The 26505-nt window shown below is 66.4% G+C and overlaps 4 protein-coding genes across 18 annotated transcripts; all 4 read right to left on the bottom strand.

The window, feature by feature from the left end:
- Positions 1-1566: 1566 nt before the first annotated feature.
- On the bottom strand, positions 1567-5856 carry MAMSTR (MEF2 activating motif and SAP domain containing transcriptional regulator). Of its 5 annotated transcripts, none has more exons than XM_089318995.1 (10): positions 5648-5856; positions 5192-5275; positions 4191-4283; positions 3719-3819; positions 3390-3574; positions 3056-3158; positions 2753-2947; positions 2279-2446; positions 2131-2185; positions 1567-2052 (listed from the first exon to the last, which is right to left on the bottom strand). In XM_089318995.1, the coding sequence occupies exons 2-10, from the start codon at positions 5247-5249 to the stop codon at positions 1769-1771; spliced, it is 1242 nt and encodes a 413-aa protein (XP_089175121.1). In that variant the 5' UTR covers positions 5250-5275; positions 5648-5856; the 3' UTR covers positions 1567-1768. The 5 variants fall into 5 exon arrangements, with proteins under 5 accessions (XP_089175121.1, XP_051696767.3, XP_089175118.1 ...); XM_051840807.3 differs by having other exon boundaries at positions 4191-4229; positions 5648-5808; XM_089318992.1 differs by having other exon boundaries at positions 5192-5270; positions 5648-5782.
- Positions 5857-6333: 477 nt separating this feature from the next.
- On the bottom strand, positions 6334-16798 carry RASIP1 (Ras interacting protein 1). Of its 2 annotated transcripts, XM_070063115.2 has the most exons (12): positions 16414-16798; positions 16110-16250; positions 15060-15748; positions 13354-13709; positions 10827-11480; positions 10482-10519; positions 10119-10270; positions 9940-10043; positions 8417-8660; positions 8056-8228; positions 7145-7292; positions 6334-6749 (listed from the first exon to the last, which is right to left on the bottom strand). In XM_070063115.2, the coding sequence occupies exons 1-12, from the start codon at positions 16722-16724 to the stop codon at positions 6550-6552; spliced, it is 3210 nt and encodes a 1069-aa protein (XP_069919216.2). In that variant the 5' UTR covers positions 16725-16798; the 3' UTR covers positions 6334-6549. The 2 variants fall into 2 exon arrangements, 1 of the variants encoding a protein (XP_069919216.2); XR_016224622.1 differs by lacking the exons at positions 9940-10043; positions 10119-10270.
- Positions 16750-22133, bottom strand: IZUMO1 (izumo sperm-oocyte fusion 1). 8 transcript variants are annotated; one of them, XM_051840809.3, is made up of 10 exons: positions 21847-22133; positions 20936-21241; positions 20588-20662; positions 20216-20302; positions 20030-20050; positions 19717-19797; positions 18411-18511; positions 18052-18205; positions 17640-17841; positions 16750-16888 (listed from the first exon to the last, which is right to left on the bottom strand). In XM_051840809.3, exons 2-10 carry the CDS (start codon positions 21168-21170, stop codon positions 16768-16770), a joined length of 1077 nt encoding a protein of 358 aa, XP_051696769.1. In that variant the 5' UTR covers positions 21171-21241; positions 21847-22133; the 3' UTR covers positions 16750-16767. The 8 variants fall into 8 exon arrangements, with proteins under 8 accessions (XP_051696769.1, XP_051696773.1, XP_051696772.1 ...); XM_051840813.3 differs by having other exon boundaries at positions 17596-17841; positions 21847-21984; XM_051840812.3 differs by having other exon boundaries at positions 17608-17841; positions 21847-21984.
- Positions 22134-22775: 642 nt separating this feature from the next.
- FUT1 (fucosyltransferase 1 (H blood group)) lies at positions 22776-25968 on the bottom strand. 3 transcript variants are annotated; one of them, XM_089318661.1, is made up of 3 exons: positions 25651-25783; positions 24200-25387; positions 23949-24083 (listed from the first exon to the last, which is right to left on the bottom strand). In XM_089318661.1, exon 2 carries the CDS (start codon positions 25383-25385, stop codon positions 24264-24266), a length of 1122 nt encoding a protein of 373 aa, XP_089174787.1. In that variant the 5' UTR covers positions 25386-25387; positions 25651-25783; the 3' UTR covers positions 23949-24083; positions 24200-24263.
- Positions 25969-26505: the final 537 nt, after the last annotated feature.

Below are 26505 nucleotides of genomic sequence, written 5' to 3'. Positions count from 1 at the left end.
GCAGGTCAGCAGGAAGGGCCTCTCAGTTTGCAGCCTGACATAAAGGACCCCGTGGGACCCCCACCTGCCCTCCCCAGCCCCAGCTCTGCCGCAGTCCCCATCCTTGGAGTCCCACACACACAAAAATGCTCCCTCCGACCTCCTGGGCTTCCAGTTCTTTCTGGGTGAACTGGCCTCACCCCCCCCCACCCCCCAAGGACTGCCATCGAATCCCCTCTGCTTCAATTCCTCCCTCCCTGCACGTCTCAGGGCCCCAGGGCTGAGGACACAGGGGGAGGACCCCGTCCACCCGCCTCCGTGACACGGCCAGGACCTCGTCCACCTGCCTCCGTGACACGACCAGGGCCCCGTCCACCCGTCTCCGTGACACAGCCAGGATCCCGTCCACCCGCCTCCGTCCACCCACCTCCGTGACATGACCAGGACCCCGTCCACCCGCCTCCGTGACATGGGGCAGCTCCGCCCCTCCAGTGACCTCACAAATCCTACCTGCTGGCTAGGAAGTCGCCCAGGCCCGCCCACGCCCGCCTCCGGTCACAAGCACTCTTCCCTTCCCTGCTAGTTACTTTCCAGAGAGAGGGAGAGCCCCCCACCCCGCCCCCTTTCACTCCTCAAATGCCCGCAATCAGGAGCTCCCTCCAGGGCACCCTCCTACCGTGAGGCATCACGGCTGCCGCCCAGGGTCTGGGGTCAGGAGCCGGTGTTGGGAATGGACCCCAGGCGCTGCGGGGCGAGACCAGGCGCCTTATCTTCGAGGCTAAACACCCGCTCCCTCGGCTCTCCAAGGTGCACCCGCGTGCCCGCCGCGGAGGCCCTGGACTTGCCCAGCGGCAGTAACAGTGGTGACTGCTGGCTACCAGCATGCGCCCCAGGCCAGGTCAAGCCGTGGGACAGGCCCCTCCTCCCTGGACAGGCACAGGTCGGGGGAACCAAGACCAAGCCTCGGCAGCCACTGGCCCCAGGTCCCGAGCCAGGCAGTCACTGGCCCCAGGTCCCGAGCCATCACTACCAGCCCCACCACGGCCCCTCCGATTCGCCCCGGCCTCTGCAGACCTGATGCCGTTACAATGTTTCTTTGTCCTGCTGGGCTGACCCCAGGACTTGCCCCTCGCGGGGCTATCAATGCCACGACTGTAAGGGCCTCTCCTGCGAGCACCCCCTTCCTCTGCCCGCCAGCTCCCTGACCCAGCTCGCACCCTGGGCCACTGTCCCCAAGGCTCGTCACCCTAGGGCCAAGCACTATTAGAACAGTCTCTAGGTCCCAGAGCCCTTGAAACACAAACCACTGCTCCCCCTGTACCACAGAGGCCACAGTAGGGGCTGGTTGGTGGCACAGCGGGGTCAGCCGTATGGGCAGTGGTTCGAGTCCCGGCTGCTCCACATAACGTGCCTGGAAAAGCAGAAGACGGACCAAGAGCTGGGGCCCCCATGTGGGCAACCCGGATGGAAGTCCCGGCTCCCGGCTGAGCCCCAGCCATTGTGCCAGGAAGTCTACCTACCATCCAGCTTCGCCGGACAACAGACAGCCGGCTAGGGTCGGGAGCCGGGACAAAAACATCCAGGACGTCTCGAAAGGGAGCAGCAGCAAGCGTGTTTGCCGTGGTCAGCAGCAAATGACCCCCTCCCGCGCGTGCGCAGTGATGCAGCCGCAGGGGGAGGCGGTGGGAGCGGGGGGGGGGCAGGCGGGGCGGGGCGGTCTCTCATCTTTCAGCCCACCCCTCAGCTGGTCTCTCTGTGGCCTCTGGGTCCCTGGGAGCCCCGGGATCCATCACCACGGATCTTCCAGCAGGTCCCACAGCCGGCTGCCACTGGAGTCGGACACGTCAGCAGCGAAGATGCTTGGGGCTGGGGGCCCGGAGCCCAGCGGAGGACCCCCACTCAGGGCCTCCAGCCAGTCCAAGGAGTCCGTGAGGCCCCTGGGCGAGGGGGACTGGGAGTTGGCGGGGGACGGGAGCGAGGACGAGAAGACGGAGGAGAGGCCTTCGGAGTCGGAGGAGGGGGACAGCACGTCGAAAGAGCCGGGGAAGTCCAGGGGGATGGGGGGCAACGGGTCTGCGGGGAAGGAACGGGGCGTGAGCCGAGGGCGGCAGGGGCCGGGCCTCCAGCCCCGACCGCCAGGCCCCTTCTCACCGTCAGGCTGCACCCGATCCTCCAGGATGTCCTCGACGCCCGGGTTCGGAAGCAACTACGGGCGGGCAGACGCGGCGTGAACCCGGGACTCCCGCCCAGAACGTCAGGCCGGAGCCCCCTGCCCCGCCGGCACCTACAACCCCCTCACCTGGGCCCTCCGGATGGCTTCCTGCAGCTCCTCCTCCAGAGTCAGCGCCGCCGAGGCCGGGGCTGAGGAAGGGGTCAGGGCCGGAGCCGCAGCCGGGGCCGGGGCCGCCACCAGGGCGTCCGCTGCACGCGCGAGAGGCGACCTGTGAGACGCCGGGTCTGGCTTCACCTGGAGCCGAGCAGAGGGCGAGTTCCAGTAAACCACGCCCATCGGGCCCAACTCCGCCCACTCAGCCTGTGGCTCCACCCCCAAGACCTGTCCCGACCTATACTCTTCTTTGTCCCCGCCTCCACCCTCTCATTGGCCTTAAGATCCTCCCCCTCTTGCTCTGAACCACGCCCTCCCCGCCTACGAGCCTTCTCGCGTGAAGCCACGCCCCACCCAACCTTCATTGGCTACTCAGCGTTTCACTTCCCGCCTCCTCCCGCTTTATCTACTCTTCATTGGTCCACACGTGCACAGCCCCGCCCTCACCGGGCCCTGCCGCCGGGCGGTTCCCAGCGCCTTGGGCCTCAGGCGTGGCCAGGGGGCACCCGCGGGGTTGTCCTCGCGCCGGCGTCTTTGCCGCTCGCGGGGCGGGGCGCCACCGCGCATGCGCTCCAGGAGCATCGACTTGGTCCCGGACACCGGGAGGCCCCGCAGGCGCAGCTGCTGCCGGAGCTCTGAGACCTGGGCGGGTGGGGGGCGGGAGAGCGGTGCTGGGCGGGCTCTGGGGCGCGGGCGGGGGTCGGGGCAGGACTCAGAATCTCCGGGGAGGGCTCCGGGACCCAGACTCACCGTCAGCTCCTCCAGTTTGAGGGTCTGAAGTTCCAGCTTGTGTGGAGGGGGCGAGGGGTTGGGGACCCCCGGTGGGGAGGGGGGGAGGGGAGCCGGCTTCATCCTGGCGATGAGGGGGCGGAGAGAGACGGGCGCTCTGTGGTCCTCACAGACCGGCCACGAGAAGGCGCAGGAAAGCGAGGGCCCAGAATTCGGGGTCTCTGAGGGGCTGGGAGACCCCAGCGTCCTAGGGGAGGAGGGGGCTCCGGCCAGCCTTCCCGGGGCCTGGACTCGGTGTGAGGCAGAAGGATGCTGAATTTCTGGGTCCCCAAGAGAACGGAAAGTGGGGTCCTACCTAGGATGTGGCGGCTGTGAGCTTGTGCCTTCCCACAGAGGTGGTCCAGGGGGACGCAGGGCCGGCCTCTGGGCCTGGGGGTCCGCCCTGGCCCCTTGTCTGGGCTCTGGGGGCATGTGCTGGTCGCAGGTCAAGCTGCCCCTAGGCTGGGGCTCAGAGCAGCCTTCGGAGACGCCGGTAGATGCCTGAAGGGGCAGGTGCAATGCTGACACCCCCCGGAGCCAGGGCCAAAGCTGGGGTGAGCTGGGCGCCCCCAGGGAGGGGCAGCAGCGAGGAGGACCAAGGCCAGACTCTCAGGGGGCCTTGCCCTCGCCCCAGGCCGCACTCACCTTCTTGGGGGACCTCCAAGGACAAAATTCTGGTTCAGGGAGCAGGACCCCGGGGCTGAAGAGCAGAGGGTCGGTGGCCGAGGGCAGGGCGGGTCCGGAGGCTGGGGTCAGAGAGAGATGGGGAGGCTGGAGCAGCCAGCCAGGCAGGGAGGGGAGGGGCCCGAGAAAGGCAGGGACCCTGTGCCCTTGGTCGCCGAGGGGTGTGGCAGCCCGGGGGGCACAGGTTCCAGGCACCCCTGGTTCCCGGAGAGGGGGAGAAGCTGAGAGCCACGTCCCAGGCGCTCGTGGGGTCTGGGGCTCCTGTGTTCTCAGAAGGAACAGCATCTGGGCTCATGCATCTTGGGGGGGGGGCAGGGAGACAGGAAGCAGGGCCCCCCGGGGGCTGCTGGGCAGCTGGGCCGGTGGGAAGGGGCGGAGTGGGCTCTCTGTGTGTCCCGGCCGCCATCCCCTCCCTCCCAGGGCCCACACTCACTCGGGTCCTGATTCCGTCGGCGGATCCGCAGCTGCAGGACTGTGGCGGGAGGGGGGAGGAGGAAGGCGGGAAGGGAGTGTCCCGGAGCCTGGCCTGGAGTTGTTGGCGGGACACTGGTGCCCGGCCCCCTCGCGCACACCCCTGCGGGCGGGTGGGCGGGCCTCCCCAGAGCTCCCTGCCAGCACGGAGCCGCGGTGGGGCCAGGCGCCAGCCCGCGAGCGTGCACGCAGCAGGCAGCCCTGCCCCCAGCTCCACCTGCCCCCCTCATGCCCGTGCCCACCCCGCCCCGCCACGATCGCCATCTTGGCGGACCGGCCCTTCCGAACCTCACCTCCCGGTGTCCGTGTGCCCGGCGTGGCACACACCTGCTCCCCTCCCACAGTCAGCCCCTTCTGCACACTCACCCTTCACACGCGCATCTCCTGAACTCTGCGTTTGCACACGTGCTACTTTTACACAGTTGCACCCTTTCCCACACTCGTCACCCTTGGCTCGCTCTGCCTTGGGACCCACCCAGCATCGACACTCGGCCCTCTGCTCTAGCCTGCACATCTGCCTTTTTTGCACACTCGCTCGGTTTCCAGCGTCTGCACCCACCCAACCATATATGCAAGCACTCATTTGCACACTCAGGGCTCCTTCGCCTGCCCAGGAATTGACTCTCCCCCAGCTCCACTCACTGGCACACTTGGCACCTGCTAGGCTCCACAGCTCACTGCCCCTCCACCTGCACTCCGAGGTCTCCTCGGCTCGGAGCTGTTTTGCCAACACCATCAGTTTAAGCCCTCGCTCCTTTGCATCGTCTGAACCTCTGCACGCCCACCCGGTCCCCACCCAGTCCCCACTAGCCATTTGCACACTCACTCCTTGCTGGGGCCTCTGTTATGCACAAGTGACCTTTTGGCACACAATTGTGCCCTGTGGGTCCCACTCTCCCCCCAGAATAGAGCATTGCCTGGAACCTCCCTCCCCCCACCCCATGCATAAAGCGAGCCTCTCACCGGATCGGAACTTGGAGCGAATGATTTGGGAGCGCTGGGAGGAAGCTGCCAGGGTCATGGTGGAGGCTGGGATGGGGACCTGGACTGGGGGGAGGGCCGGGCCAGAGTTGGGGTCAGGAGGTTTGCAGGACAAGGGCCTGAGGAAGTCAGGGGTAGGTGCGGCCTGGGGCCATAACTACTCTATGGGGAGCTGCCCCAAGCCCCCAGATCTGAGGGAGGAGGGGGCTGCAGGCCTGTGTGAGAGGGGACGGGGCTGGGGTCCTGGACTTCTGAATCTTGAGAGAGGAAGTTGAGGGTGGGAACTCAATGCTAGAATCCCAGATCCCGGATCAAGAGGGGAATGGAAGTCCCTGGAACCACAGCGGAGACGGGACCATCAGTGTCTGCCGGGAAGGGACAGGACCAGAGGGGAGCAAAGAGTTAAGGAGCCCCCCCCCCCACCCGGGGGCTTCTCACCAGGTGGGCTCAGCGCAGCTGTGCTCTGGCGCAGGCAGGGTCCCACGGTCTGCGCTGGAGACCACAGGCTCCGCCCCGCCAGCCTGAGACCGTCTGGGACCCCCCTTCCTGGGGCGGGGCGGACGTGGGGCTCCCTGGCTCGCTCCTCCTCCGCGTCCCGGGGCGATGGGGTCGGGCAGACTGACAGCAGCAGCTGCCGGAGCGGCGCACGGGTGAGCAGCAGCGACAGGTGGTCGTGCCCCGCCCCTACCGGCAGGTGCCACCTGTCGCTTTTTCCCTGACGCAGCAGCAGGAGTCGGGTTCAAGGCAGGGGACGCCTGGCCTGCGGGGTCCGGAGCTGGGGCGGGGGTGCGGTCTGGACCCCTGGGTCCGAGGGAGGGAGGGGCTCTGGACAGCGCCCCCTGTTGTGTGCAACAGGCACGACAGGTCCAGCGGAGGGACCGAAGGACGGACTTCGAGGCCCAAGGGAGCCGCTGGTCGCCACTGGCAGGGCCAAGGGCTGTGTTCGGAGGTGCGCGGGAGGCCCCGGGCCCTCAGGGTTGGATTACAGGCCAGAGGGCAGGCTGAGGCCGTGGCTGTAAATACCGCCTCCGAGTCGGCAGCGGCCCAGCGCTCCAGGCGAGGGCCCCGCTGTCTTATTTCACGGAAAGTCTCCACCGGCGCCCCGAGTCTTAACAGGCGAGGTGTTGCCAATACCACAGATACCTTTATTGCCCCTTGGCGCTACATCCCAAGCCCGTCTCCCCACCGTCCCATCCTCCGCCACCCGCAAACTCAAACTCCCAGCAGTCCACGCGGGGAGAGAACTACAACTCCCAGTACGCTCTGCGCTCGGGCGGGCTCCCGGGAGCAGGAATCGACGGGTTTTTTTCAAGGTTCGCGGGCTCGTTTGCTATTGGCTTTCAAGGAGGCGTAGCCACGGGAGGTCCGTGACGGTGATTGGCCGGAAGCTCCTGCTGCTCAAGATCCCAGAGGAGGCGGCGGAGCCTGCGCAGTTCACGATGCAGAGCGTCGTCCGTCACGGGCCCCGTGAGGCGCAGGCGCGAGCTGCCCAGCGGCAGGATGAGAGGAGGGTGTGAGGAGAAGCTTTCGAAGATATCCCCTAGGAGGCGAGGACGACGCGGTTAGAGTCTGACAAGGGGCGAGCGGCGGCCGTATCCAGGAAAAGGAAAAAAAAAAACCTCTGGCCCCCAGCAACCGCTGGAGCGGAGGCCGCGCCCACGTGACGCGAGTCGGCCCGCCCCGGAGCATGATGGGAGTTGTAGTTCAGCTTAGAACGGCCACCGCTGCCCGGGTCCCTGAGGCAGAGCTGGGAACTCAGCATCAGGATCCCAGGGGGCGGCGGGGCCCCGACTCCCAGGTGTGGGAGAAGGAGGGAGCTGAGGGCTCCAGGATCCTGGGAAGAGGGGAGCTGAGTGGAATCCCGCGCTTCGGCCCGGGGTCTCGACTGCTGCTGCAGAGGAGAGAAGCCGGCGGACACGCCCTCGCCCTGCTCACCTGTGTCCACGGCATCTCGCTCTGCGGGCGGAGGGTCCCAGGCGGGGGGTGGCCCAAGGCCGGGACCCAGCTGGTAGTGGCTCAGCAGGTGGTGCAGCTGAGCGGGGGCCAGCGTGGGGTGGTCAGTTCGCAGGCTGCTCCAGGAGGCCTGGTGGGGAGAGCGGATAGGTGGTCATGAGCGGGCTGGCCCGGCGTCTGGGCGGCGATGTGAATCGCTGTAGAGCCACAGGATGGAGGAAGCGGGCGGGGGCGGGGGGGGGCACACAGGATGGGCCCCTGGTCTGTTCTGCAGACTGGCACGTGAGGATTTGCTCTGGTGGCTGCCTTCTGGCCGCGAGCATGGCTCCGATCCGAGACGGGGCTCGGACGGGCTGGGGTCAGAAATGGCCGCGGGCCTTGTCACAGTGGCAGGTCCCTGTGGCCCGGTTTGCTCCTCTGCAAACAGAGAACGGGCGCTGCCTAACAGGATGTTAGGGTGCGGTCTTGTCGCGTGCTTCCTCCGCGCACTGCACACAGTGGGAAGGACCGGAGCTCAGCGGCCTCGTCTGAAAAGCACTTAGCAGGCTTCCTCCCGGGGAGCTGGAAGGGCTACACAGAGCCCGGCGCGGGGCGCGCGCTTCGTGAGTGGTTTAAGCATCATGGGAATGCCTTGGTCTCACTCCAGACGTCCTGACTCAGCACGTCCGAGGGAGGGACCCTGGACACTATTTTTAGCAAGTTTCCCTGGGATTCAGGCACCACCAAGTTTGGTGCTTCTTGCTGTTGGCTTCCTGTTAGCTGCCAGTGCGGCACCCCATGGTGGCTGAGCTGGGGCCGGGGTGGAACGGGGTTCGAGGGGAGCGCCGAGGGGGAGCGGAATGCAGAGGGAGGCCGCCGGGGTCAGGGGTCAGGCACAGCCGACCCGGAGTCACCTTGAGCAGGGAGCTGCGGGGCACGCACAGCAGGTTGACGGCCATGGAGAGCTTCCGGAAGAACTCCATAGCGATGTCGCCCAGCCCCGCCCCCTGTAGCCAGTCCAGAACAAGGTCCAGGTTGGTTCTGATTTGGACAGCGCGGGACCACTGGTAGAAGGGTCGGCCTTGGCCTGTGGGGGAGGGTTTTAAAGCACAGTGGGTGGGTCGGCTCCGTCCTCAGGCCGCTCTGCTCCGGCCTGCAGCGGAAGCAAAGTCTCCCCAGCACCCACATGCGTGTCCAGCCCGTGGCGTGTCCAGCCTTGGCTCCCCGGCTCCTTCCTGCCTTTCCCTCCCGGGCAGCCCCCACACAAACCCTCACCTCGCTCCATCAGCGAGTTGAGAAGGGACGCATTGGAGAAGAAGAACAAGTAGCCGAAAGTCTGCGACACGAGGTCTGGGTGCAGCTCACACTGGCCGGTCAGCTCCAGCGCCGCCTGGAACACGCCCAGCGTCGGCCTCAACCCTGGCGGCATGGCTTCCAGCTCCGCGCCGGGCCCTGGCAGCTCCGCGCCCGCTGTGAAAGGGTTGCTATCCAGGAGAGCAGGCAGCGTTGAATACAGAGTCTGAGGAGACAGAGGGACACCGAGTGATCGGCCTACAACTCCTGGGAGCTCCGCGGTGATGGAGCGTGAGGATACGGGAGAGCCACCAAAGGCTTCTGGGAGTTGTAGTTCTCTTGACTGAACACCCTTAAGGGTCTCCCTGAACAAACCCTTACTTTATAGATGGGACTGACTGATTTATTTATGAGATCAACTGAGAGACAGCTGTCTGCTAGTTCCCACCTCAAATGCCCACAACAGCCAGGGCTGGGCCGAGCCAAAGCTGAGAGCCTGGAGCTCAGTCCAGGTCTCCCGCGTGGGTGGCAGGGGCCGCATCACTTGGGCCATTGCTGCTCCCTCCAGGCCGCACATCTGCAGGCAACTGGAAACCAGGCGCCCCACTAGGCCGTGCATGCAGCCCAAGCAGTGTGCACCAAGCATCCCCCGTGGTGGACAGGTTTCCAGCACTGATTGGGCCAAGGACAGCTCAAGTCCCAAGCAAGGCGTTCCAAGAGTATTGAAGGCCACCTCTCGTGCATTGTGGGACTTGTAGTTCTCAGCAGAGACTGCTCAAGAAGATTGGGCACTGGAGAAGGAGGCCCCCTCGAAGGAGCTATTTATTCGGAATCCCCAAAGGAAAGCAAAAGAATGGAAGGCCAGGAAGTGGGATGGCAGCTAGCCAGGGGAAAGAAAGACCAGGCTGAGGACAGGAAATGAGGCCGGAGACAGAAGACACCGAACCACGCTCGGCAGGGACGTCCGGGAAGCGGGCTTCCCAGTCCAGGCTGCTCGGCTGAGACGCTGTCGGTCCCCCAAGATTCCCCCTCGTTTTCCGGATAGGGGATCGGGGATCAGGCCCTGAGAAGCCCAGGAAGCGACGGCGAGGTCAAAGGTGGTGCCGGGCAAGCAGACGAAGCAGCCGGTGCAGAACGTGAGTCCACAGAGGAAGTGAACTCAGAGCTGCAGGGAGCCAGGCCGCATTCAGGAGGCCAGGAGCTTAGATGGCAGCGCCCGGCGCCACCTGATCTGTTTACCTCCCGGTGTTTATGGAACACTTATCAGTTCCTGAGGAGTGGACGTAGGAAACAGGAGCTTGCGCAAGGGGGGATGCTGACAGCACCCAGCCAGCGAGGGCAGTCGGCTAAGAGGGGATCATCGCAAAGCCCGGAAGCGAGGCCAGAAAGGCAGGAAGCAATGCGAACTCAAACAGGAAGTGGTGTCACAACAGCAGCGCGCGCGGGAGAGACGGGAAGTGACGTCAGCGAGGCCGGCCATCTGGAACGCCGCGGGCGAGGCCAACCTTGGTGAGGTAGTAGACGGACTGCTGGAAGGTGCACATGATGACCTCGTCCAGGAGGGCCATGGCCTCGTCACACAATTCCAAGTCGCTGCAGAGCTGCGGGTCTGAGGACAGGCCTGGAGTGAGAGGGAGCCCCCACGAGCGGGCCGGGGAGGGCGTGGGCTGGCGTCCGAGCTCACCCTCCTGGTCCGCCTCCTTCTCCATTTCCAGCACCTTCTCCTGCACGAAGCTCAGCAGCTCCGTGGTGTTGGCCATCCACAGCATGAGCGGCCGCAGCTCCACAGACACGGCCTCGGGCGTCAGGGGCACCTCGGGGACCCCCTCGGGGTGGCTGGGGGAAGAGGAAGAAACCTGCGGCCCCTGCCCAACCCCTACCCGAGAGCAGGGTTGGAGACCAGCGCCAAGCCCCACTTCACAGCTGGGCAAGGGGAGTCCCACGGAGGAGCGGAAACTCGCACTGTGACGTCATGCAGTGACGCCGCGTGGGTGCAGACCCCCAGCCCTGCTTCCCTCCCGAACTTTCTGCCCAGAGTTCCTCTTACTTCTCCGGCTGACGGTCTCCGATTTCCTTGATCTTTTCCTGGAGAACAGTAAGATCAGAATCAAGGCGAGGAAAGAAGGTGTCCTGGCTAATATCCCGCCTTTTCTTTCAACCATAATCTCTGCCCAGTGTTCAGATGATCCTAACCCTATGCTGCTCTCTCCCGCCATTTTGCAGAATAGTCTCTCCCATGATCCCACAGCTCCAGAGGTAGGCATCGAGCGCAGTGGGTGAACTCCCGGCATCCTCTGGGGCCCCGCAAGGTATCACGGGAAAGGCAGTTTCCGCCTTCCCAGCTCCGCGCGGAGGCGAAGGGCCCGCTGGGGAGGGGGCTCGGGGTGCTCACCCAGACGGTCTCCTTGATGAGCCGGGCCAGGCGGCCCAGCAAGCGCGGCAGGTGGCCCAGCTCCAGCTCGCGGGCCGAGTGCTGCACGCACAGCGCCAGCAGCGTGGCGGGCCCGAGCGGGGGCAGCTCCCCGGCGCCCGAGGCCGCGGCGCGCACGATCTCGCCCAGCAGCGCCTCCTCCTCGCGCGGCCGGAAACGCAGCACCGGCTCGCGGCCGTCCAGGTAGGCGGCCAGCGCCTCGCCGCGCTCCTGCAGGCCGCGGCCGCACAGGCGGCAGGAGAAGGCCCAGCCGGGGCCCGGCGGCGTGGCCCCGGGGCGCGCGGGCAGCCAGGGCGGCCGCGCCGGGGCCGAGCCCCCAGGGCGGGGGTCCTTGTACATGAACAGGAAGTGCTCGCCCAGCCCCAGCAGGTCGCCGGGGTGCAGCTCGGCCTCGCGCAGCAGGAGGCAGCCGTTGTGCGTGACCGGGGCCCCCCGGGAGGGGCGCACCATGGCCGGGGGCTCGGGGCCCGCGCGCACGGTGCAGTGACGCGGCAGGATGTCCGGGGCGTTGAGGAAGGTGTCCACGTACGGGGCCGGGGACCCGCCGCGGGCCGACGAGGTCCCGCCGCGGCCGAACACGTGCTGCTCCCGCGTCATCACGTACACCACGAAGTCCTGGTGGGAAAGCGAGGCCGCACTAAGGACCCCTCGGCACCCTCTGCTTCCTGGCAGTGAGCGCGAAAGGCCTCCCCAGGTGCTGCCGTCTGGGCCCTTCCGCTCCCCTAACACCCGTCCGAGGCCAGACACCTGCGAGCACACCCCGCTGCCTCAAAGTGGACGCTGCCATTCCACTCCGTCACTAAAGAGAATCCTCTCTCCACCAAGGGCTCTTCCATAGGGCGGAGGCTCACGCACCCCCAGCCCACCGCCGTGACCTCACTTCCGGGGACACTGCTCCCGCAAGGGCCGCACCCGCCGGCCCTACGCCCCCGATGGGGGAGTCCATCAACATTCCTCTCCAGGAGCAGACAGCTCCAGAGAGCTCTCCATATCGCGGGCTCTTCTAGGGACTCCGAGCAGACCCTCTTAGAACCGTGTCCCGTGTCACCCGCCGAAGGAAGCCGTGTATTCCAGAAGTCTCCTTCCTAGATAGTCTCTCTCATCTCCAGTCCATGAAAATGGAACACCCACCAATCTGGCTTCCTTCCTAAAATAAGGTCTTTCTGTTCCCCACACTTGTCTGCGCGATCGTCCCCTGGATTTCACAAATCCCCTCCTCTACACAAAGCCCTCCCGGTGACCCCGACACCCTGTTAATGGACACAACCCCTGGGGCTCATCTGCCTCCCCAGAAAAATGAGCCCTGTTCTCTATGGAGCCCTGTTCTGGCTCCAGTGGGCTCTCCCGCTCCCTAACCTAGAAGGAATGCCTCGTCAACTGGATTCTCGCCACTCAGTCACCCATGAGCAGACGAGTCCAAATAAATTCCTTCTTAGGCCATATTTGCGTCCGCCCATCATTCCTGTCCTCAAGAAATGGACGCTTCCGGTGAAGCCTCTACCCCACCAAGGGCTTCTCAGGAACTTCGCCGAAAGGACTGGCTGCTGGGGGTGCTCCCTCCTCTTCCTACGGGAGACTCTCAGCTGGCAGAAGAACCCTGGCCAATTTCGCCACCTGTCCCAAAAGACAGCCTCTGTTTCCCTTCTTGTCCTGGGGAGTGGGCTTCCAGGATATATACAAGCCCCCTGCCACGGCGTGCTCCCCCCAGTCCCTCGCCCCGGTTCTTCCATGCAAGATCCTCCATGAATCGAGTCTTGTCCCCTCATCTCTACACAGCCACGCTGCCTAATCCAACTGGCCTGCTCGCAAACACTAAACATGCAAGCGTCCCACAAGCCCCACACCCTTCTACAGTGGCTTTCTCTCCGGTCCCAGCCGCACCTGTTGAGCTTGGCTGTACCACTGTTGCTCAAAGGGGGACATCCTAAGAAGGGGTCCCCTCAACATCACAGACAAATGAATATTCCCAACAACACCTTCTCTTGCCATTCACAAAATAATTCCTGACCGACCCCAGCCCATTTCCTGTTTCCTCTCTGCTCCCTAGCCCTCCAGCAAGTCCCCCTATTGTGGCCCCAATGGAAAGCTCAGTACCACCAGCTACCACCCACAGTGTTCACGTTGTTCCGCGGCAAGATAAGCTCGGGTCATCCAGGACAAGGGCCCAGGCACCAGTGAAGGGATTTCTGGTCCAGGAGACCCATTCATGCTCCATTTCTCTCCCCAAAGAAAGGACTGCTTGCCCGGGACCTGCTTTAGACTCCCCCACACTTCCTTGAGAAAAACCGTGTTTGCTCCCAACTCCCAATGAAACGCAGGGGAATCCTTGTCAGCCACCCACCCTCCTCCGCCCCAAGTCTCTCTTCAGGATAAAAATCTACCCTGGGCCATGCTGGGACCACGCCTCCCAAGGTACCCGAGGCCACCGCGACCCAGGGGATTCTGGGAGTTGTAGTTTTGTGAGGGGCAAAGGGAGGAGGCTCTTTACCTGGGCGTCCTGGTAGCCCTGGAGCAGCAGGAAGTAGGGGCGGTTGCTGGGGGCCTGGATGAGGCACTGGGTCAACTGATCAAAATCCCCGGGGTCTGCAGGTCCGATCTGGGCATCCGCTGCCCCCGGGGCCATGCTGAGCGCCTGCTGCCTGCGTTCCTGCTGCCGCCGCCGCCGCCCCTGCAGGCTGAGCTCCGACACGCTGCGTCGCAGGGACAAGTTCTCAGAGCGCTCCTTGCCTCCGGACCCGGCTGGGGGTCCCGACCCCGTCCCCGGGCCGGGACTGGCCAGCGCCGCCCCGCCGGACGCAGCCCGGGAGCGGTTCTTCTGCGGCCGCCACGAGGGGGCGCCCGCGCCTGCGGAGAGAAGAACACGCGTGGGGCGGGAGCTCGTGAGGCAAGGCAGGAAGCAGCCCCCGGCCACCCTGCAGGTCTCCCCTCAGGAACTTTTAACGTGGATTCATCATCAGCACCTGTGAAAGCTCGGGGTACCGGGCACCTCCGCCCGAACGCCACGGGGCGCTCGGAGGTGATCAGCCTGGACCATGCTGGGACCACGCCTCCCAGGGTACCCGAGGCCGCCGTGACCCGGGGTAATTCTACTAGGCGCCCGCGCGGTGCAAGCCCTGCGCTAAATCCTCCTTGGTGGACATCTCACTGACCCCTCGCCTGAGGTTTTGCTGAGACCCGAAGATCAAGACCGGAGCGCAGAAGTCTTGTCTCCCCGTCTCCCCAAGGGAGGCTTGGAGACCAGCGGGCTCGGTCCCCGCCTCGGCCTACCTAGGAGCCCCAGCCCCCGCCCACCTACTCCAGGCCCTGCCCGGTAAGGACCCCCCCGGCTTACTGCAGAGGCAGACCCCCACCAGCCCAGCCGCCAACACCTCCTGCCCTTCTGGAGCTCCGGCCCCGCCCACCCCCTCACGCACAGCACCCCACCTGCTATCCCGCTCTGCTTCCCGCGAACCCCTCCGCATCCCGCGGGCCCCTGCCCGTCCCACAGGCCCTACACACACAGTCCTCGGGGCTGGCCACTGTCAGGCCCCGCTACGCACTGACCCTCCTGCCAGGCTGTCTGAGGTGCTTGCCCACTCCCCTGTCGGAAGCCCCTCTGGGGCGCCCCTCACCCATGCCTCCGACCAGGCTCCGCCCCTCCAGGGTCCCAAGCTCCTCCCCTGCCTCCAGGCTCCGCCCAATTCTCAGGTCCTCGCCTTTGGCCCCGTCCCCCGCCGGAACCAATCCCAAAGGAACCGCCCCCAGCCAGCCCTTCACGACCACAAGCCCCGCCCCGGAGCACCAGCCCCTCCATCCTCCTGGCCCCGCCTCCCCACCCGCAGGCCCCGCCTCCGGGCCCCAGCCCCTCTCTCCTCCTGGCCCCGCCCTGCGCCCTAGCCCCCTACCCCAGCCCATCCGTCCTCCTGGCCCCGCCCCCGAGCCCCAGCCCGTCCTCCTCCGAGCCCCGCCCCTCCAGTAGGCCCTGCCCCTGGCCCGCCCATCCAGCAGGCCCCACCCCGACCTTCCTCCTGGCCCCGCCCCGGGTCCTAGCCCGTCCGTCCTCTTGGCCCCGCGCCCGAACCCCAGCACATCCATCCTCCTGGCAACGCCCCCGAGCCCCAGCCCGTCCTCCTCCTGGCCCCGCCCCCTCCAGCAGGCCCCACCCCGACCTTTCTCCTGGCCCCGCCCCCTCCCGCAGGCCCCGCCCCGGCTCACCATCGCCGTCCGCCGCCCCGAAGGCCTCCTGCTCCAGCCGGCGCGCCTCCTCGCGGCCGCGCAGCTCGAAGCGCCGCGCCCAGCCGGGCCGCGCCCGCCACAGCTCCTGCACCAGCAGCGGGCGCTCGGAGTCGCCCAGCACGCGCAGGTGCTCGGCCCGCCACTCGCCGCTGCCCACGCCTGCCGCCGCGGGCCGGCCCAGCGCGTCGCACAGCGCGAAGGCGTCCACGCAGCTGCTCTCGCCCGGGCCGCCGCCGGGGCTGCCCGCCAGCCCGTAGCGCTCCAGCGCCTCGGCCACCAGCTCGCGCGCCGTGGAGCGCGCCGTGGCCAGCACGCTCTTGTAGTTGGCGCCCAGCGCCAGCCCCGTGCCGAAGATCTTGAGGACCCCCGGGGGCGCAGTGGCGCGGGCGGCCAGTGGGGGCTCGGGGGCTACGCCCGCCGCCAGCTCGGGCAGCTTCTTTTCGCTGGCCCAGCGCTGCGCGCCCCCCGGAGTCCCAGGGCCTCCCGCGCCGCCGGACCCCGTGGCGGTCCCGGTGCCCGAGCCCCGGAAGAGCTGGGAGATGCGCTTGGCGCGGCTCCCCGAGGCTCCCCCGGCCGCCTTCACCGCGCCCACCCGCCGCAGCTCCACGTGCGGCGGCGGCGGGGGGATCGGCTCGCTGCTGCGGCTCCCCGTGTCGGAGGACGAAGACCTGGGCGTCCGTCGGGCGGCAGAGAAACGCGGAGAGCGCGCAGAACCGGAGATGCGGGCACGGAGCGGGCGAGGCGGGCAGAGAGAGTGAGGGACGAAAGAATTAAGGGCCAGCGAGTCCCCCAGGAGGAACCCCCGGGAGGTGAGAGGGCAGGGGACGGTGAAGAAGCGCCCGTCCGCCTCACTGCGGCCCCGCGCCCGCTCCGCACCCCGCTGGCCCACTCAGGGCGGGAACCGAGCCACCCCAACCCTTCCAAGGCCCTTCACTGGCAGTGACCGAGGGCAGGGCAGGCCCGGGGACGCGACTGGGGGGCAGGTGGGGCCGCGGCGGGGGCAGGGGTCCCGCGGAGCTGGGCACTCACTTGACGGAGGCAGCGCTGGGCCAGCGCCGCCCCAGCTTGGCCAGCTGCTTCCTGGGGGAATTGATCCACAGGCCCACGGGGAGATGGAGTTTCCCGAAGCGGGGGCTCCCGCCCTCCTTCCGCTCGCCAGACAGCATGGCCCTGAGGCACAGGGTAAGGCCCCAGATGCTCAGGGGGGAGCAGCCGAGGGGGTCCTGGACTCCAGTCACAGGCCCCCGAGGCCGGAGCGGGAGGCGGCCCTGGACCCCACGCCCCCTGGGATGCGAGAGGAGTAGGGGCCGGCCGCTGGCTCCCGGGCTCTCACCCTGCGTCGGGTCCCGCAGCCCCCGGAGGCCCTGGCTCCGCCGGCCTGGGTTGGTTCCCGGTCCCTCCGCTCCCGTAAAGCTGTAGCCTCTGTCCCAGCTCCCAGCACTGGGTGGGGGACAGGAAAAGGCGAGAGGAAGCCCGGCAGGAAGAGCGGGGAGGGGGCGTCCTGTGAGAGACCAGGCCTGGGGGAGGAGGCCTGCGCAGCCTGGCCCAGCCCCGCTCCCGGAGGCTGTCGGGCAGGCCTCTCGAGAGGCCGCGAGCAGCACCCCAGGCCCAGACTTGTCCCCTGGGGGGACCAGAAGTTCGCATCAGCGCAGGGGAGCGAGCCGGCTACTTAGAAAAAATCAGATTTTTATTGAGTCGTGGACTCTGCCTTCTTTGGGTTCTTAGAAGTTTCTTCGTCTTCGTCGTCGCTGCCGACGTCCAGCTGGGAGGACTTTGTCTTACTCATCGCCTTGCCCCGGCACAGCATCCTGCGGGAGGAGCGGGTGCGGGCCGGAGACGGGTCAGGCGACATTGAAGGCACGATGCCCTGCCCGACGCCCCCAAAACTGATCCTATTCTAGCAATAGCCCGAGCCCCGCCCCCAGCAGAAACCCCGCCCCCGAGTCAAGCCCCGTCCTCCTAGGCAAAAGCCCCGCCCTACAGTGGAAAGCCCCACTCCCAGGGGAAGCCTCACCCTGAGAGGCAAGCCCCGCCCCCAGTGAAAGGCCCCGCCCTCCCGGGCAAACCCCGCCCCCGCAGAAGCCTCCCCTCCCAGACAAGCCCAGCCCCCAGGGCAAGCCCCGCCCACCTAGACAAGCCCCGCCCCACAGTGGAAGGCCCCGCCCCTGAGACAAGCCCCACCCCAGTGGAAAGCCTCACCCCAGCAGCAAGCTCCGCCCTCCTAGGCAAAAGCCCCGCCCCACAGTGGAAAGCCCCGCTCCCAGGGGAAGCCTCACCCTGAGAGGCAAGCCCCGCCCCTAGTGAAAAGCTCCGCCCTCCTAGGCAAGCCCCGCCCCCACAGAAGCCTCCCCTCCCAGACAAGCCCAGCCCCCAGGGCAAGCCCCGCCCACAGTGGAAGGCCCCACCCACCTAGACAAGCCCCGCCCCGCGGAAGCCTCACCCGCCCAGACAGCGCCGCCCTCCCAGGCAAGCCCCACCCCCAGGGCCAGCCCCGCCCCTCGGCCCTCGGGGCTACCCTGCCTCTCACTGGGGCCCTGCCTTCGTCAGTGGGCGGCTCACGCGGTGGCGATGCCGGCTATCAGCACCGCGACGCAGCAGATCAGCAGCCCCACAAGGCGGCTCCTCAGCATGTTCTCGGGCTGCGGGGCATGGAGGGTGGAGGACGGCGCCGAGCCTGCCGGGGTCGCCTGGCCTGGGCGCCCATCGGTGTTTGTTATGACGTTTGACGACGGTTCCTCCTCCATGACCTTCGGGGGCAACACTGAGGGAAGAGGGGCACAGAGAGGGAGGTCCCGGCGGCGCACGCACGACCCGCCCGGGACCCAGGCCCAGCAGCTGCACGCACCTGCAGCCACAGGCCACGCCCAGAGCGGAAGGCCACGCCCCGACCCGAGGCCACGCCTTTTCCGGAAGCTGGCCCCACCCCGCGGGGCCCCCAATGCCGCACCCCTGTCACCGTGCTGGCACTGACCTGTGACTTGAAAGCGCATGATGGTGGCTGGGCCGGAGCTCACGGTGCCCAGCTCGCAGCGGTACGTGCCTGCGTCCTCTGGACCCACCAGGGGCTTGGTCAGAAGGTGCGCCTTCCCCTTGGCCATCAAGGTCTCAGAATTGTTCCCCCAAACCTAGACCCAAGCTCGAGGGGTCACCGAGGCCTGGGGAACTCGGGCCTTCTGGGAGTACAGGGGTGAGAGGGTCATGGGGGGGGCAGGGCCGCCGGTCAGGGGACGGAGTCCTGAGTGTCAGTCATGGGGTCACGAGGGACGTGCGTGCAGGCCAGTGGGCCCTGGGGAACTCGGGAGGTCAGGGTTACAGGAGTGGGGGCCCCACCCTGTAAAAGCTGTAGTCCGTGAGGCCTTGAGAGGCCTGGTGCCAGCTCAGCTTGCAGTCCAGAATCAGGTCGTCCATCTGGTGCACCTCCACCCTGCGCTCTGAGGAGGAGGGCCCGTGAAACGCCCCGCCCCCGTGCGGCCGGGCCCCACCGCAGGTTCCCGCCTGGGCTCGGCCTGCACCCAGCCCGCCCGCTCACCCCTACCGCCTGGGCTACGCCTACACCCAGCCCCGCCCACTCACCTCTACCGCCTGGGCTCGGCCTGCACCCAACCCCGCCCACTCACCCCCACCGCCTGGGCTCACCCCCACCTCCTGGGCTCGGCCTGCACCCAGCCCCGCCCACTCACCCCTACCGGCCTGGGCTCACCCCCACCGCCTGGGCTCTGCCCGCACCCAGCCCCGCCCACTCACCCCCTACCGCCTGGGCTCACCCCCACCGCCTGGGCTCAGCCTGCACCCAGCCCCGCCCACTCCCCCCACTGCCTGGGCTCACCCCCACCGCCTGGGCTCTGCCTGCACCCAGCCCCGCCCACTCACCCCCACCTCCTGGGCTCACCCCCACCGCCTGGGCTCGGCCTGCACCCAGCCCGCCCACTCACCCCTACCGGCCTGGGCTCGCTCCCACCTCCTGTGCTTGGCCTGCACCCAGCGCCGCTCACCCCCACCTCCTGGGCTCAGCCTGCACCCAGCCCCGCCTGCTCACCCCTACCGCCTGGGCTCACCCCCACCGCCTGGGCTCGGCCTGCACCCAGCCCCGCCCACTCACCCCTACCACCTGGGCTCACCCCCACCTCCTGGGCTCTGCCTGCACCCAGCCCCGCCTGCTCACCCCCACCGCCTGGGCTCACCCCCACCGCCTGGGCTCTGCCTGCACCCAGCCCCGCCCACTCACCCCTACCGCCTGGGCTCGGCCTGCACCCAGCCCCGCCCACTCACCCCTACCACCTGGGCTCGGCCTGCACCCAGCCCCGCCCACTCACCCCTACCGCCTGGGCTCGGCCTGCACCCAGCCCCGCCCACTCACCCCCACCTCCTGGGCTCTGCCTGCACCCAGCGCCACCCGCTCACCCCCACTGCCTGGGCTCTGCCTGCGCCCAGCCTCGCCCACTCACCCCCACCTCCTGGGTTCTGCCTGCGCCCAGCCCCGCCCACTCACCCCCACCTCCTGGGCTCACCCCCACCTCCTGGGCTCTGCCTGCACCCAGCGCCACCCGCTCACCCCCACCGCCTGGGCTCGGCCTGCACCCAGTGCCGCTCACCCCCACCTCCTGGGCTCAGCCTGCGCCCAGCCCTGCCTGCTCACCCCCACAGTCCTGGGACTTGCGGCAGGGGTGAATCTCCTTTTTGCAGGTGTTGCACCACAGCAGAACCTGCAACATGGTACCTGCCCGAGCAAGGTCGACGCCCCCTGAGAGGCGGGGCCACGGGACCTGGCAAAGTCCCCACCCCCGGGAGGCTCAGTGAAGAGAGCTGGTAGAACCTGACCCGCCACCCAGGGAAACCAAGCTGGGGAACCCAGACACACCAGGGGCACCCACAACAAAGCCATGTGGGCGAAGATGATATTGGAGGGCAGGGGTGGGGGACGGAGCACCGGCCTCCACTATCCAACTCACCACATTTGTTCGGACAGTAAGCTGCCTCCGAAGGGGAAAGAGAGAGAGAGAAAATCAGATTTCTAAATTAAAGAGTGTGGGGTGGGTGAGCTGAAGTTGGGGCTCCAGGAGAGGGGCTGGGCGTGAGGGAGCCGAGGGGGTGTGGGGTTCCTGGGTTGTGGAGGGAGGGGCCCCCGTGCCGCTCACCCTCTTTATGGAACTGAGCGGCAATGCGTATGAACTCTTCCTTTTGCTGGTTCAGCATCCAGAAAAGCTCCTTGACGAACAGCTCACCTGGGAAGAACGGGGCGAGGGGCAGCCAGGGGCGAGGGCCAGGCAGCCGCCGGCCGCTCTCTGGCCTTCCCAGGAGCCGGCCCTGACACTGCTCTACCCACGCCTCGCTCCCTCGTCCTCACCACGGCGGAGGAAGGCTCTGCCGGGGGCTCTGCACAGCCTCTGGCCCAGGCCACGCAGCCGGGATGTGGCAGAGCTGGAATCTGGGCCTGGACACTCGGCTGTGGGGCCCCGGGTCTGACCGCCAGGCGAGTCGGCGGCCGCCTGCACCCTCCGTCCCTTTACCTTTGACGTCACTGTCTGTGATGCGTTTCAGATCCTTCAGGAAACTCCAAGAGACCTGGTCCAGGGTGCTCTCATCTGTGTGTGTCGGGGGGAGACAGAACCCCAGATTCCATCAGGACTGCCTCATGGGGCGGGCGGAACTCATCTCAAACTACAATACCCATGAGGCCACACTGTACAGGGATAGGCCTGGTTCAGGGATACAGTCCTGTTGCCTTCTGGGAGTTGTAGTTTTGGTACATAAAGCTTTTGGCTAAGTAGAGAAACAGTACTTTCTAGGGGCCCTGAAATATGCACTCTGGCCTTCCCCCTTCCTGCCCCCAGGCCCCCCCCAGACCCTGCCCTCACCAAGGACACCCATATAGGAATCCTCGCTAAACGGCAGTTCCTGGAGTGCCTTCAGGGCATCATGGACCCTCTTCATCAAATGTTGGTGATGCTTCTCATCCAAGTGGCTAGGCAGGTAGTCCTTCTCCAAATTCTCGAGCGCCGTCACTACCCTCGGGTCGCACGTGACGCAGCCCCCGACGGCAGACAGGCAGCCGGCCAGGGCCGCCACGCGGAGGGCGAAGCAGGGCCCCATGGCCGCCAGAGCATGCAGGTCCAGAAGCACCGGGCAGGGTCCTCTCGCCCCAAGCCGAGAGTGGCTGAGCGCTAAGTGCAGAAAAGCCACAGCCCAACTTAGGACCTCACTGGCTCCCCTATCCACTGGGCCCCAAACCACAAAATGAAGCTCTTCGGGAAACCTCCAAGTAGAGATGTGCCTTGGCCACCAAATGCCTCCAGGCTGTGAGAATCTGCCCTCCAGGGTACCCGCCCGGCATCCTAGCTAAGACTTTAGCAAGCGGTTCAGCAGGACCCTGGAGCCCCGCCCCGTGCAGCCCCGACTCGGGCAGGACCCTGAAGCCCCGCCCCGTGCAGCCCCGACTCAGGCAGGATCCTGAAGCCCCGCCCCGTGCAGCCCCGACTCGGGCAGGACCCTGGAGCCCCGCCCCGTGCAGGCTTCCCGACTCCCCAGACTGAAGGGATCCTGAACTCCAAACCTTAAGTCTCCCCAAACCATTGCACCTCAAGCTAAAAGCTCAGTGCCCAAAGCAAACCGGGAACAGCACCCGATATAAAACCAACCCTATTGTCAAACTCAAAACTCCGTGAAAAACAAAGTACACCCCAAACCCTTAAGCCTGGAGACCCTACAGACACCAAGCTCTCTTCCAGCCCCGGGGTGCCTTAGCGACCCTCCCCCAAGACTAACGCACCCCCGATTTGCAGGGCGCACGCCTCTCCTTAGGAGACGAAGGAGCCCGAGTCACCCTCAGCAGCAGCGCCCCGACTCCCGCGCTCGGACACTGGGGTCCGCGGAGGACCCCGGTTCAGGTTCTGAGGGCTGCTGACGGGGAGGGGGGAGCCGAGCCGCGTCCTCCTGTTCCAGCGCTTTCCCACGGCGCGGGAAATCGAGAGCCCACGACTGCGGGCCGGTCCCCTCTCCACGAGGAACTCCTGCAGCCTCCCCTTTGCAGTTCCCGCGTGGGAGCCCCAGTTGCCCAGGGGATGCCGCCGAGCTTTCCCTGGCCCCACCCAGGAGTGCAGCCCTCATTCTGATTGGACCGCAACAAAGGGCGGCCCCGCCTGTCACTCCATGACGTCACAGAGGTGGCTCCCTTTCATGCTAGAATTTTCCCAGTACCTATGGAAGCGGATGCCGCCTGTTAAAGTTCCAGAGCCAGGGAACCGTCGGTGTCCGCCCTTCTTTTGCCTCAGGACCAGGCCTCCGGTTAGATGCCCTCTCGCCCGTTGGAGAAACCCTGGCATCAATTACTTAGGCGCGGGAAGTGGCCGCTTGTAGTCTTGGGACTACGACTCCCAGAAGGCCTAGGGGCCTTTCTTCTTTGCATATCGGTACCGCTAACCCCATAGCTTCATGGGAAATGTAGTTCAATAATGACACTGCACACCCTCCCTGCTCCACCTTCTCTCATCAATCTGTGGGACTGGACGCCAAGATCGGCGTGCTGGGGGCTGATACTGAGGATCTGAGAGAAGAAGCTGGGGCCTCGATTCTCTTTCCTTACCTTTCCGTGTGATTCTAGCAGCGACAGGGGGCTGCGGATCTCAGCCTGCACCACCATACCCCAGGACATCGTGAGTGATGGAAGACCCTGGAAGTTCCCCACCTTTCCCTCCACTGTTTGTTTTGTTTTTAGATTTATTTATTTAAAAGGCAGAGGTACAAAGAGAGAGACAGAGAGATCTTTCATCCATGGTTCAATCCCCAAATAGTGCAAAACCAGGAGCCTGAACTCCACCCAGGTCTCCCGCGTGGGTTTCAGGGGTCCCAAGTAGTTGGGCCATCTTCTGATGCCTTCCCAGGTGTGTTACAGGGAGCTGGATCAGAAGTGAAGCAGCCGGGTCTGGAACCGGATACACACACACACACACACACACACACACACGGACACATAGCTCCACAAAGCTGCAGAGGCAGGGCTTGGAGGTGTGGACCTCGACTCCATGCCCATGGCGGCTGAAATGGGAAGTCCCTGAGAAGAATGGGTAGAGGCTCGGGGTTTTGGACCAGCGGGTGGAGGAAGTGAGCAGAAGGGACTGTGGTACAGCTGCATTCCCTCACCCTCCGGAAAGCCACAAGGGACTCCTGAAATCTGAGCCAAGAACCTTGCCGCCCTCGGCCAGACCCTGTGCTGCCCCTGGGTTAAAGGTTGGGTTCCAGGAACCACACACATCTTTGGATTCTCTCTTTCCAGACCTGGCCAAAGCCAGATCCAGTGGTTGGTTCTGTGAGCTCAGGGGCACGCGTGGCTTGGCAGGCACGGCACCGACTGGCTTCCCCCATGCCCAGCAGGGGTTTGGATGCCCGCTGACTGGCAGATTCTGCAGAGGAGGGGCCTCCTTCACTGTGACAGCCAACACGTGCTGTGCTTGTCTTTGGTAAGTTTTCAGCAAAAAACAAAACAAACAAACAAACAAAAAAAACAAAAAAACAAAAAAAACACTTCTCTTTCAGTCTGTCCACAACACAGAAGAGGCGTGGAGGCTGTGGCAAGGGCTGTGGGGCGGACCAAGCTCCCCCGGCTTCGCCAGAGTCAGGCTGCTCGGCCTCGGGGAGTCTGTTTCCATCTCTCAAGCTGAGGGGTTGACCTCCCTGCTGTACTGTCGTCAGATTCTCCAACCTCATCTAGGATCCCCCATCCCCTCTGGAGGGCCCTGCCGGGTTCCTCGTAGGCAAGAGCCTGCCCCCCCAAAACACGTTTTGGCTTTTGGTACATGCTGACTGTAGAAAAGCTACCGAGTCCCTTCTGTCTTCTGAGGTCCCGGAGGTTGCAACACCTCTTCCAGAAAGGCCCAGGCTGATCAACACTAGACGGAGGGTCCCCTCTTCCCGGGGCAGCCACCTCAAAGCCCTCTGGAAACGTCCAAGGAAGAACAGGTGGCCACTGTGGCTTCTGGAACGGCCCTGAGCTTCTTCTTACACCGCCAGCTATCAGGGGAGGGGAAAAAAAAGTTTCTGTTGGTTCTAGAATGTTCGGGCAGTTCAAGAAAGCCCCTTCTCCCCAAGTCTGCCCAGGTAGAATCACTCTGGCTGTGGGTGCCCACCTGCTCTGGAGCCACGCCACAAACTTCTCTGGGGACGGGGACCGTCAGCTCGCGACGGATCGGGCTATCCCAGAAATCTCCAGGGCCTCCAAGACCCAGACAGTGTCCGGACTGGGGACAGGTCAGCATTAATCCCCACCCACTCAGGCAGGAAGGCGGCTTCGGGCTTGAAGATTTTCAGGAACTCGGAGTCGGGCAGGGTGAAGTTGGCCAGGTAGACGGTGTCCCCGCCGGCCAGGTAGGCGGCCCAGAAGCCAAAGGTGCCGATGGTCATGACGGTGTGGTTACACTGCGTGAGCAGCGCAAAGTCCTTGGCCGGCGAGCTCTCGAGGCCGTTGCCGGCGAACACCACGTCCCCGCGGGAGGCGTCGATGTTCTCCCAGCACCACTTCATGCCGTTGCTGGTCACCACGAAGATAGGGGCTTCGTGCCGGGCCCGGAACCAGTCCATGGCCTGCTGCAGGTAGGCGCGGTCGCCCACCACGCCCTTCCAGCGCTGGGGCATCACCTGCAGGTAGTCCCCGCGGCGGACGTGCACGCCCACGAAGGTGCGCGGGCGCGCCCCCGTGCGGCCCAGCCGCAGCTTGCCCAGCAGTCTCTGGGCCTCTTCCCGGAGGTGGTCGTGCAGGGTGAACTCCCTGCGGATCTGCTCCCGGACGTGGTGGAAGAAGGTCCAGGAGCAGGGGAAGCCGGTGAACTTCAGGAAGGGGTCCTCCAGGCGGGAATACTCCTCCGACATCCAGTCGTGCAGAAGCAGCTGTTTCCACGACGTGCGTCTGTCCACCTCGGGCGCCAGCACGGGCAGCGTGATGCGGAACACGGGGGCCAGCGCGGCGTGCATGGCGGGCAGGATGAAGGCCCGGCGGCCGTTGAGCTGGGCCAGAGCGAGCAGAGTGGCGTACTGCCCCATCTGGTTCCCAAAGCGGCCATCCGGGTGGATGGTCCAGATTCCCGAGGGGGCAGCAGGGCGACCGGCGCAGGAGGAGGCGTTGGAGGCCGGCGACGTGACGGGCAGGCAGACGATGGCCACTGGGGCTGGCACCGGCTGGCGTTCCAGACACGGGAGAGACAGGGCTAGGCCGTTTCGGAAGAGGTCTTGGTGGAGATGCAGGAGGAAGGAGAAGGCAGAGAGGGCACAGACAAGCAAGAAGGCCAGACAGAGCTGCCGGCGGCTCGGAGGCCACATGGCTGCAGGGAGGAGAAGCGAGTTAGCAGCAAGGCTGGGCGCCTGCGGGGCCACGGAGGAGGTCTGGGAAAAGAGGCGGGGGATCTGGGCCCAGGCAGCCCCGGGGAATGAGGGAGCCACAGGCTCCGGCTGCCGGGAGTGTGGGAGGAGACCGGGAGGGGGCACGCTCCCGGGAGGGGTGGGGGAGATGATGGCTTTCCAGACAGGGCCCCACCGCTGGGAATCCCGGCCTCCCCACGTGCCAAGCCCACCGGCTCCGGCGTACCTGTGTAGGCGAGGCGAAGGCCACCATGGAGAAGGCTCCCAAGGGGATAGGGCAGGTTGCAGGCCCAGGACCCAGGGATGGAGTCCTTCCTGGGAGAGGCTGAGCCGGCTCGGCGAGAATCAGGCTGAATGTGGCAGTGCCACCTAGGGCCCGGCTCGGGTCTCCGGCATCCGCTTCCCTCTCACCCGAGCCCCTCGCGGGTGGCAGATCCACAGTCGGCCCCGCGCGCCCGGGGAGCGCCGGCAGCCCCAGAACCCCGGCCGCCAGGCTGCCCGGGCCGCAGCCCTGCCTGCCACGCTGCCACGGCCGCCCCCGACTGGCTGCAAGGGCTCAGGGAGGGGAGGAAGGTGAGAGGGCGCGGTCCGGGGCTCCCAGCCCCCGCCCCCAGGGCCGGGCAGGTGGAGGCGAGCCGGAGCCCCGCCCGGTCCCTGGCGCCGCAGCCAGAGCTCTCCAGGGCGGGAGCCCCAGCCCCTGCTCTCCCGGGCCGGGGCCGCCGGGCGGCGCCGCAGCCCCCAGGGCCTCTGCCCGCCCCGGGCCGCCGCCTCATGCTCGCGCGCCTCCAGTGCGAGGCTGGTCCCGGGCGCTCCGGTCCGTCGCCCTCTCCCGATCCGCTGCCGGCGCTTACCTTCTGCCTGGCACCTGCGGGCGCCCAGCCAGGCCTTGCCCGGCCGCGGGGCAGCCCCCCGCCCCCCACACCTGGTCCCTGGGGGCCCGAGGATGGCCGCCTCTGCTGCGCTCGTCCGGGGATGGAGCCCGTTTCCTGGGCGGCGCCTGCAGCCCGAGCCATCCTTTTCGGGAACTGCAGGGTCCTTGGCGCCTCCTAGCTCCTTCCCAGCAGAGCTGGGCGCGGAGGCG

Source organism: Oryctolagus cuniculus, chromosome 18 (genome assembly GCF_051225735.1).
Source record: "Oryctolagus cuniculus isolate XC-2025 breed Fujian yellow rabbit chromosome 18, ASM5122573v1, whole genome shotgun sequence".
Taxonomy (NCBI): Eukaryota; Metazoa; Chordata; class Mammalia; order Lagomorpha; family Leporidae; genus Oryctolagus; species Oryctolagus cuniculus.
The sequence above is the reverse complement of the archived record's forward strand: the minus strand, read 5'-3'. Positions and strand labels throughout refer to the sequence as shown.

Bases quoted from the DNA above. Each gene is read 5' to 3' on its own strand.
- MAMSTR (XM_089318995.1), bottom strand. From the start codon at position 5,249: ATGACCCTGGCAGCTTCCTCCCAGCGCTCCCAAATCATTCGCTCCAAG. The intron at 2,948-3,055 runs GTGAGTCTGGGT...CCACCCGCCCAG, and splicing joins TCAAACTGGAGGAGCTGACG to GTCTCAGAGCTCCGGCAGCA. The intron at 2,447-2,752 runs GTGAGGGCGGGG...GCTCGGCTCCAG, and splicing joins CCGCCCGGCGGCAGGGCCCG to GTGAAGCCAGACCCGGCGTC.
- RASIP1 (XM_070063115.2), bottom strand. From the start codon at position 16,724: ATGCGAACTTCTGGTCCCCCCAGGGGACAAGTCTGGGCCTGGGGTGCT. The intron at 13,710-15,059 runs GTGAGCCGGGGC...TTCTCTCCGCAG, and splicing joins CGGGGCGGCGGACGGCGATG to GCGCGGGCGCCCCCTCGTGG. The intron at 6,750-7,144 runs GTGAGCAGGGCG...CTCGCCTCCTAG, and splicing joins GCGAGATGCCGTGGACACAG to GGGATATCTTCGAAAGCTTC.
- IZUMO1 (XM_051840809.3), bottom strand. From the start codon at position 21,170: ATGGGGCCCTGCTTCGCCCTCCGCGTGGCGGCCCTGGCCGGCTGCCTG. The intron at 18,512-19,716 runs GTGAGCAGGCAG...CCTCCTCCTCAG, and splicing joins CAAGTCCCAGGACTGTGGGG to AGCGCAGGGTGGAGGTGCAC. The intron at 16,889-17,639 runs GTGAGCCGCCCA...CTCCTCCCGCAG, and splicing joins ATAGCCGGCATCGCCACCGC to GATGCTGTGCCGGGGCAAGG.
- FUT1 (XM_089318660.1), bottom strand. From the start codon at position 25,385: ATGTGGCCTCCGAGCCGCCGGCAGCTCTGTCTGGCCTTCTTGCTTGTC.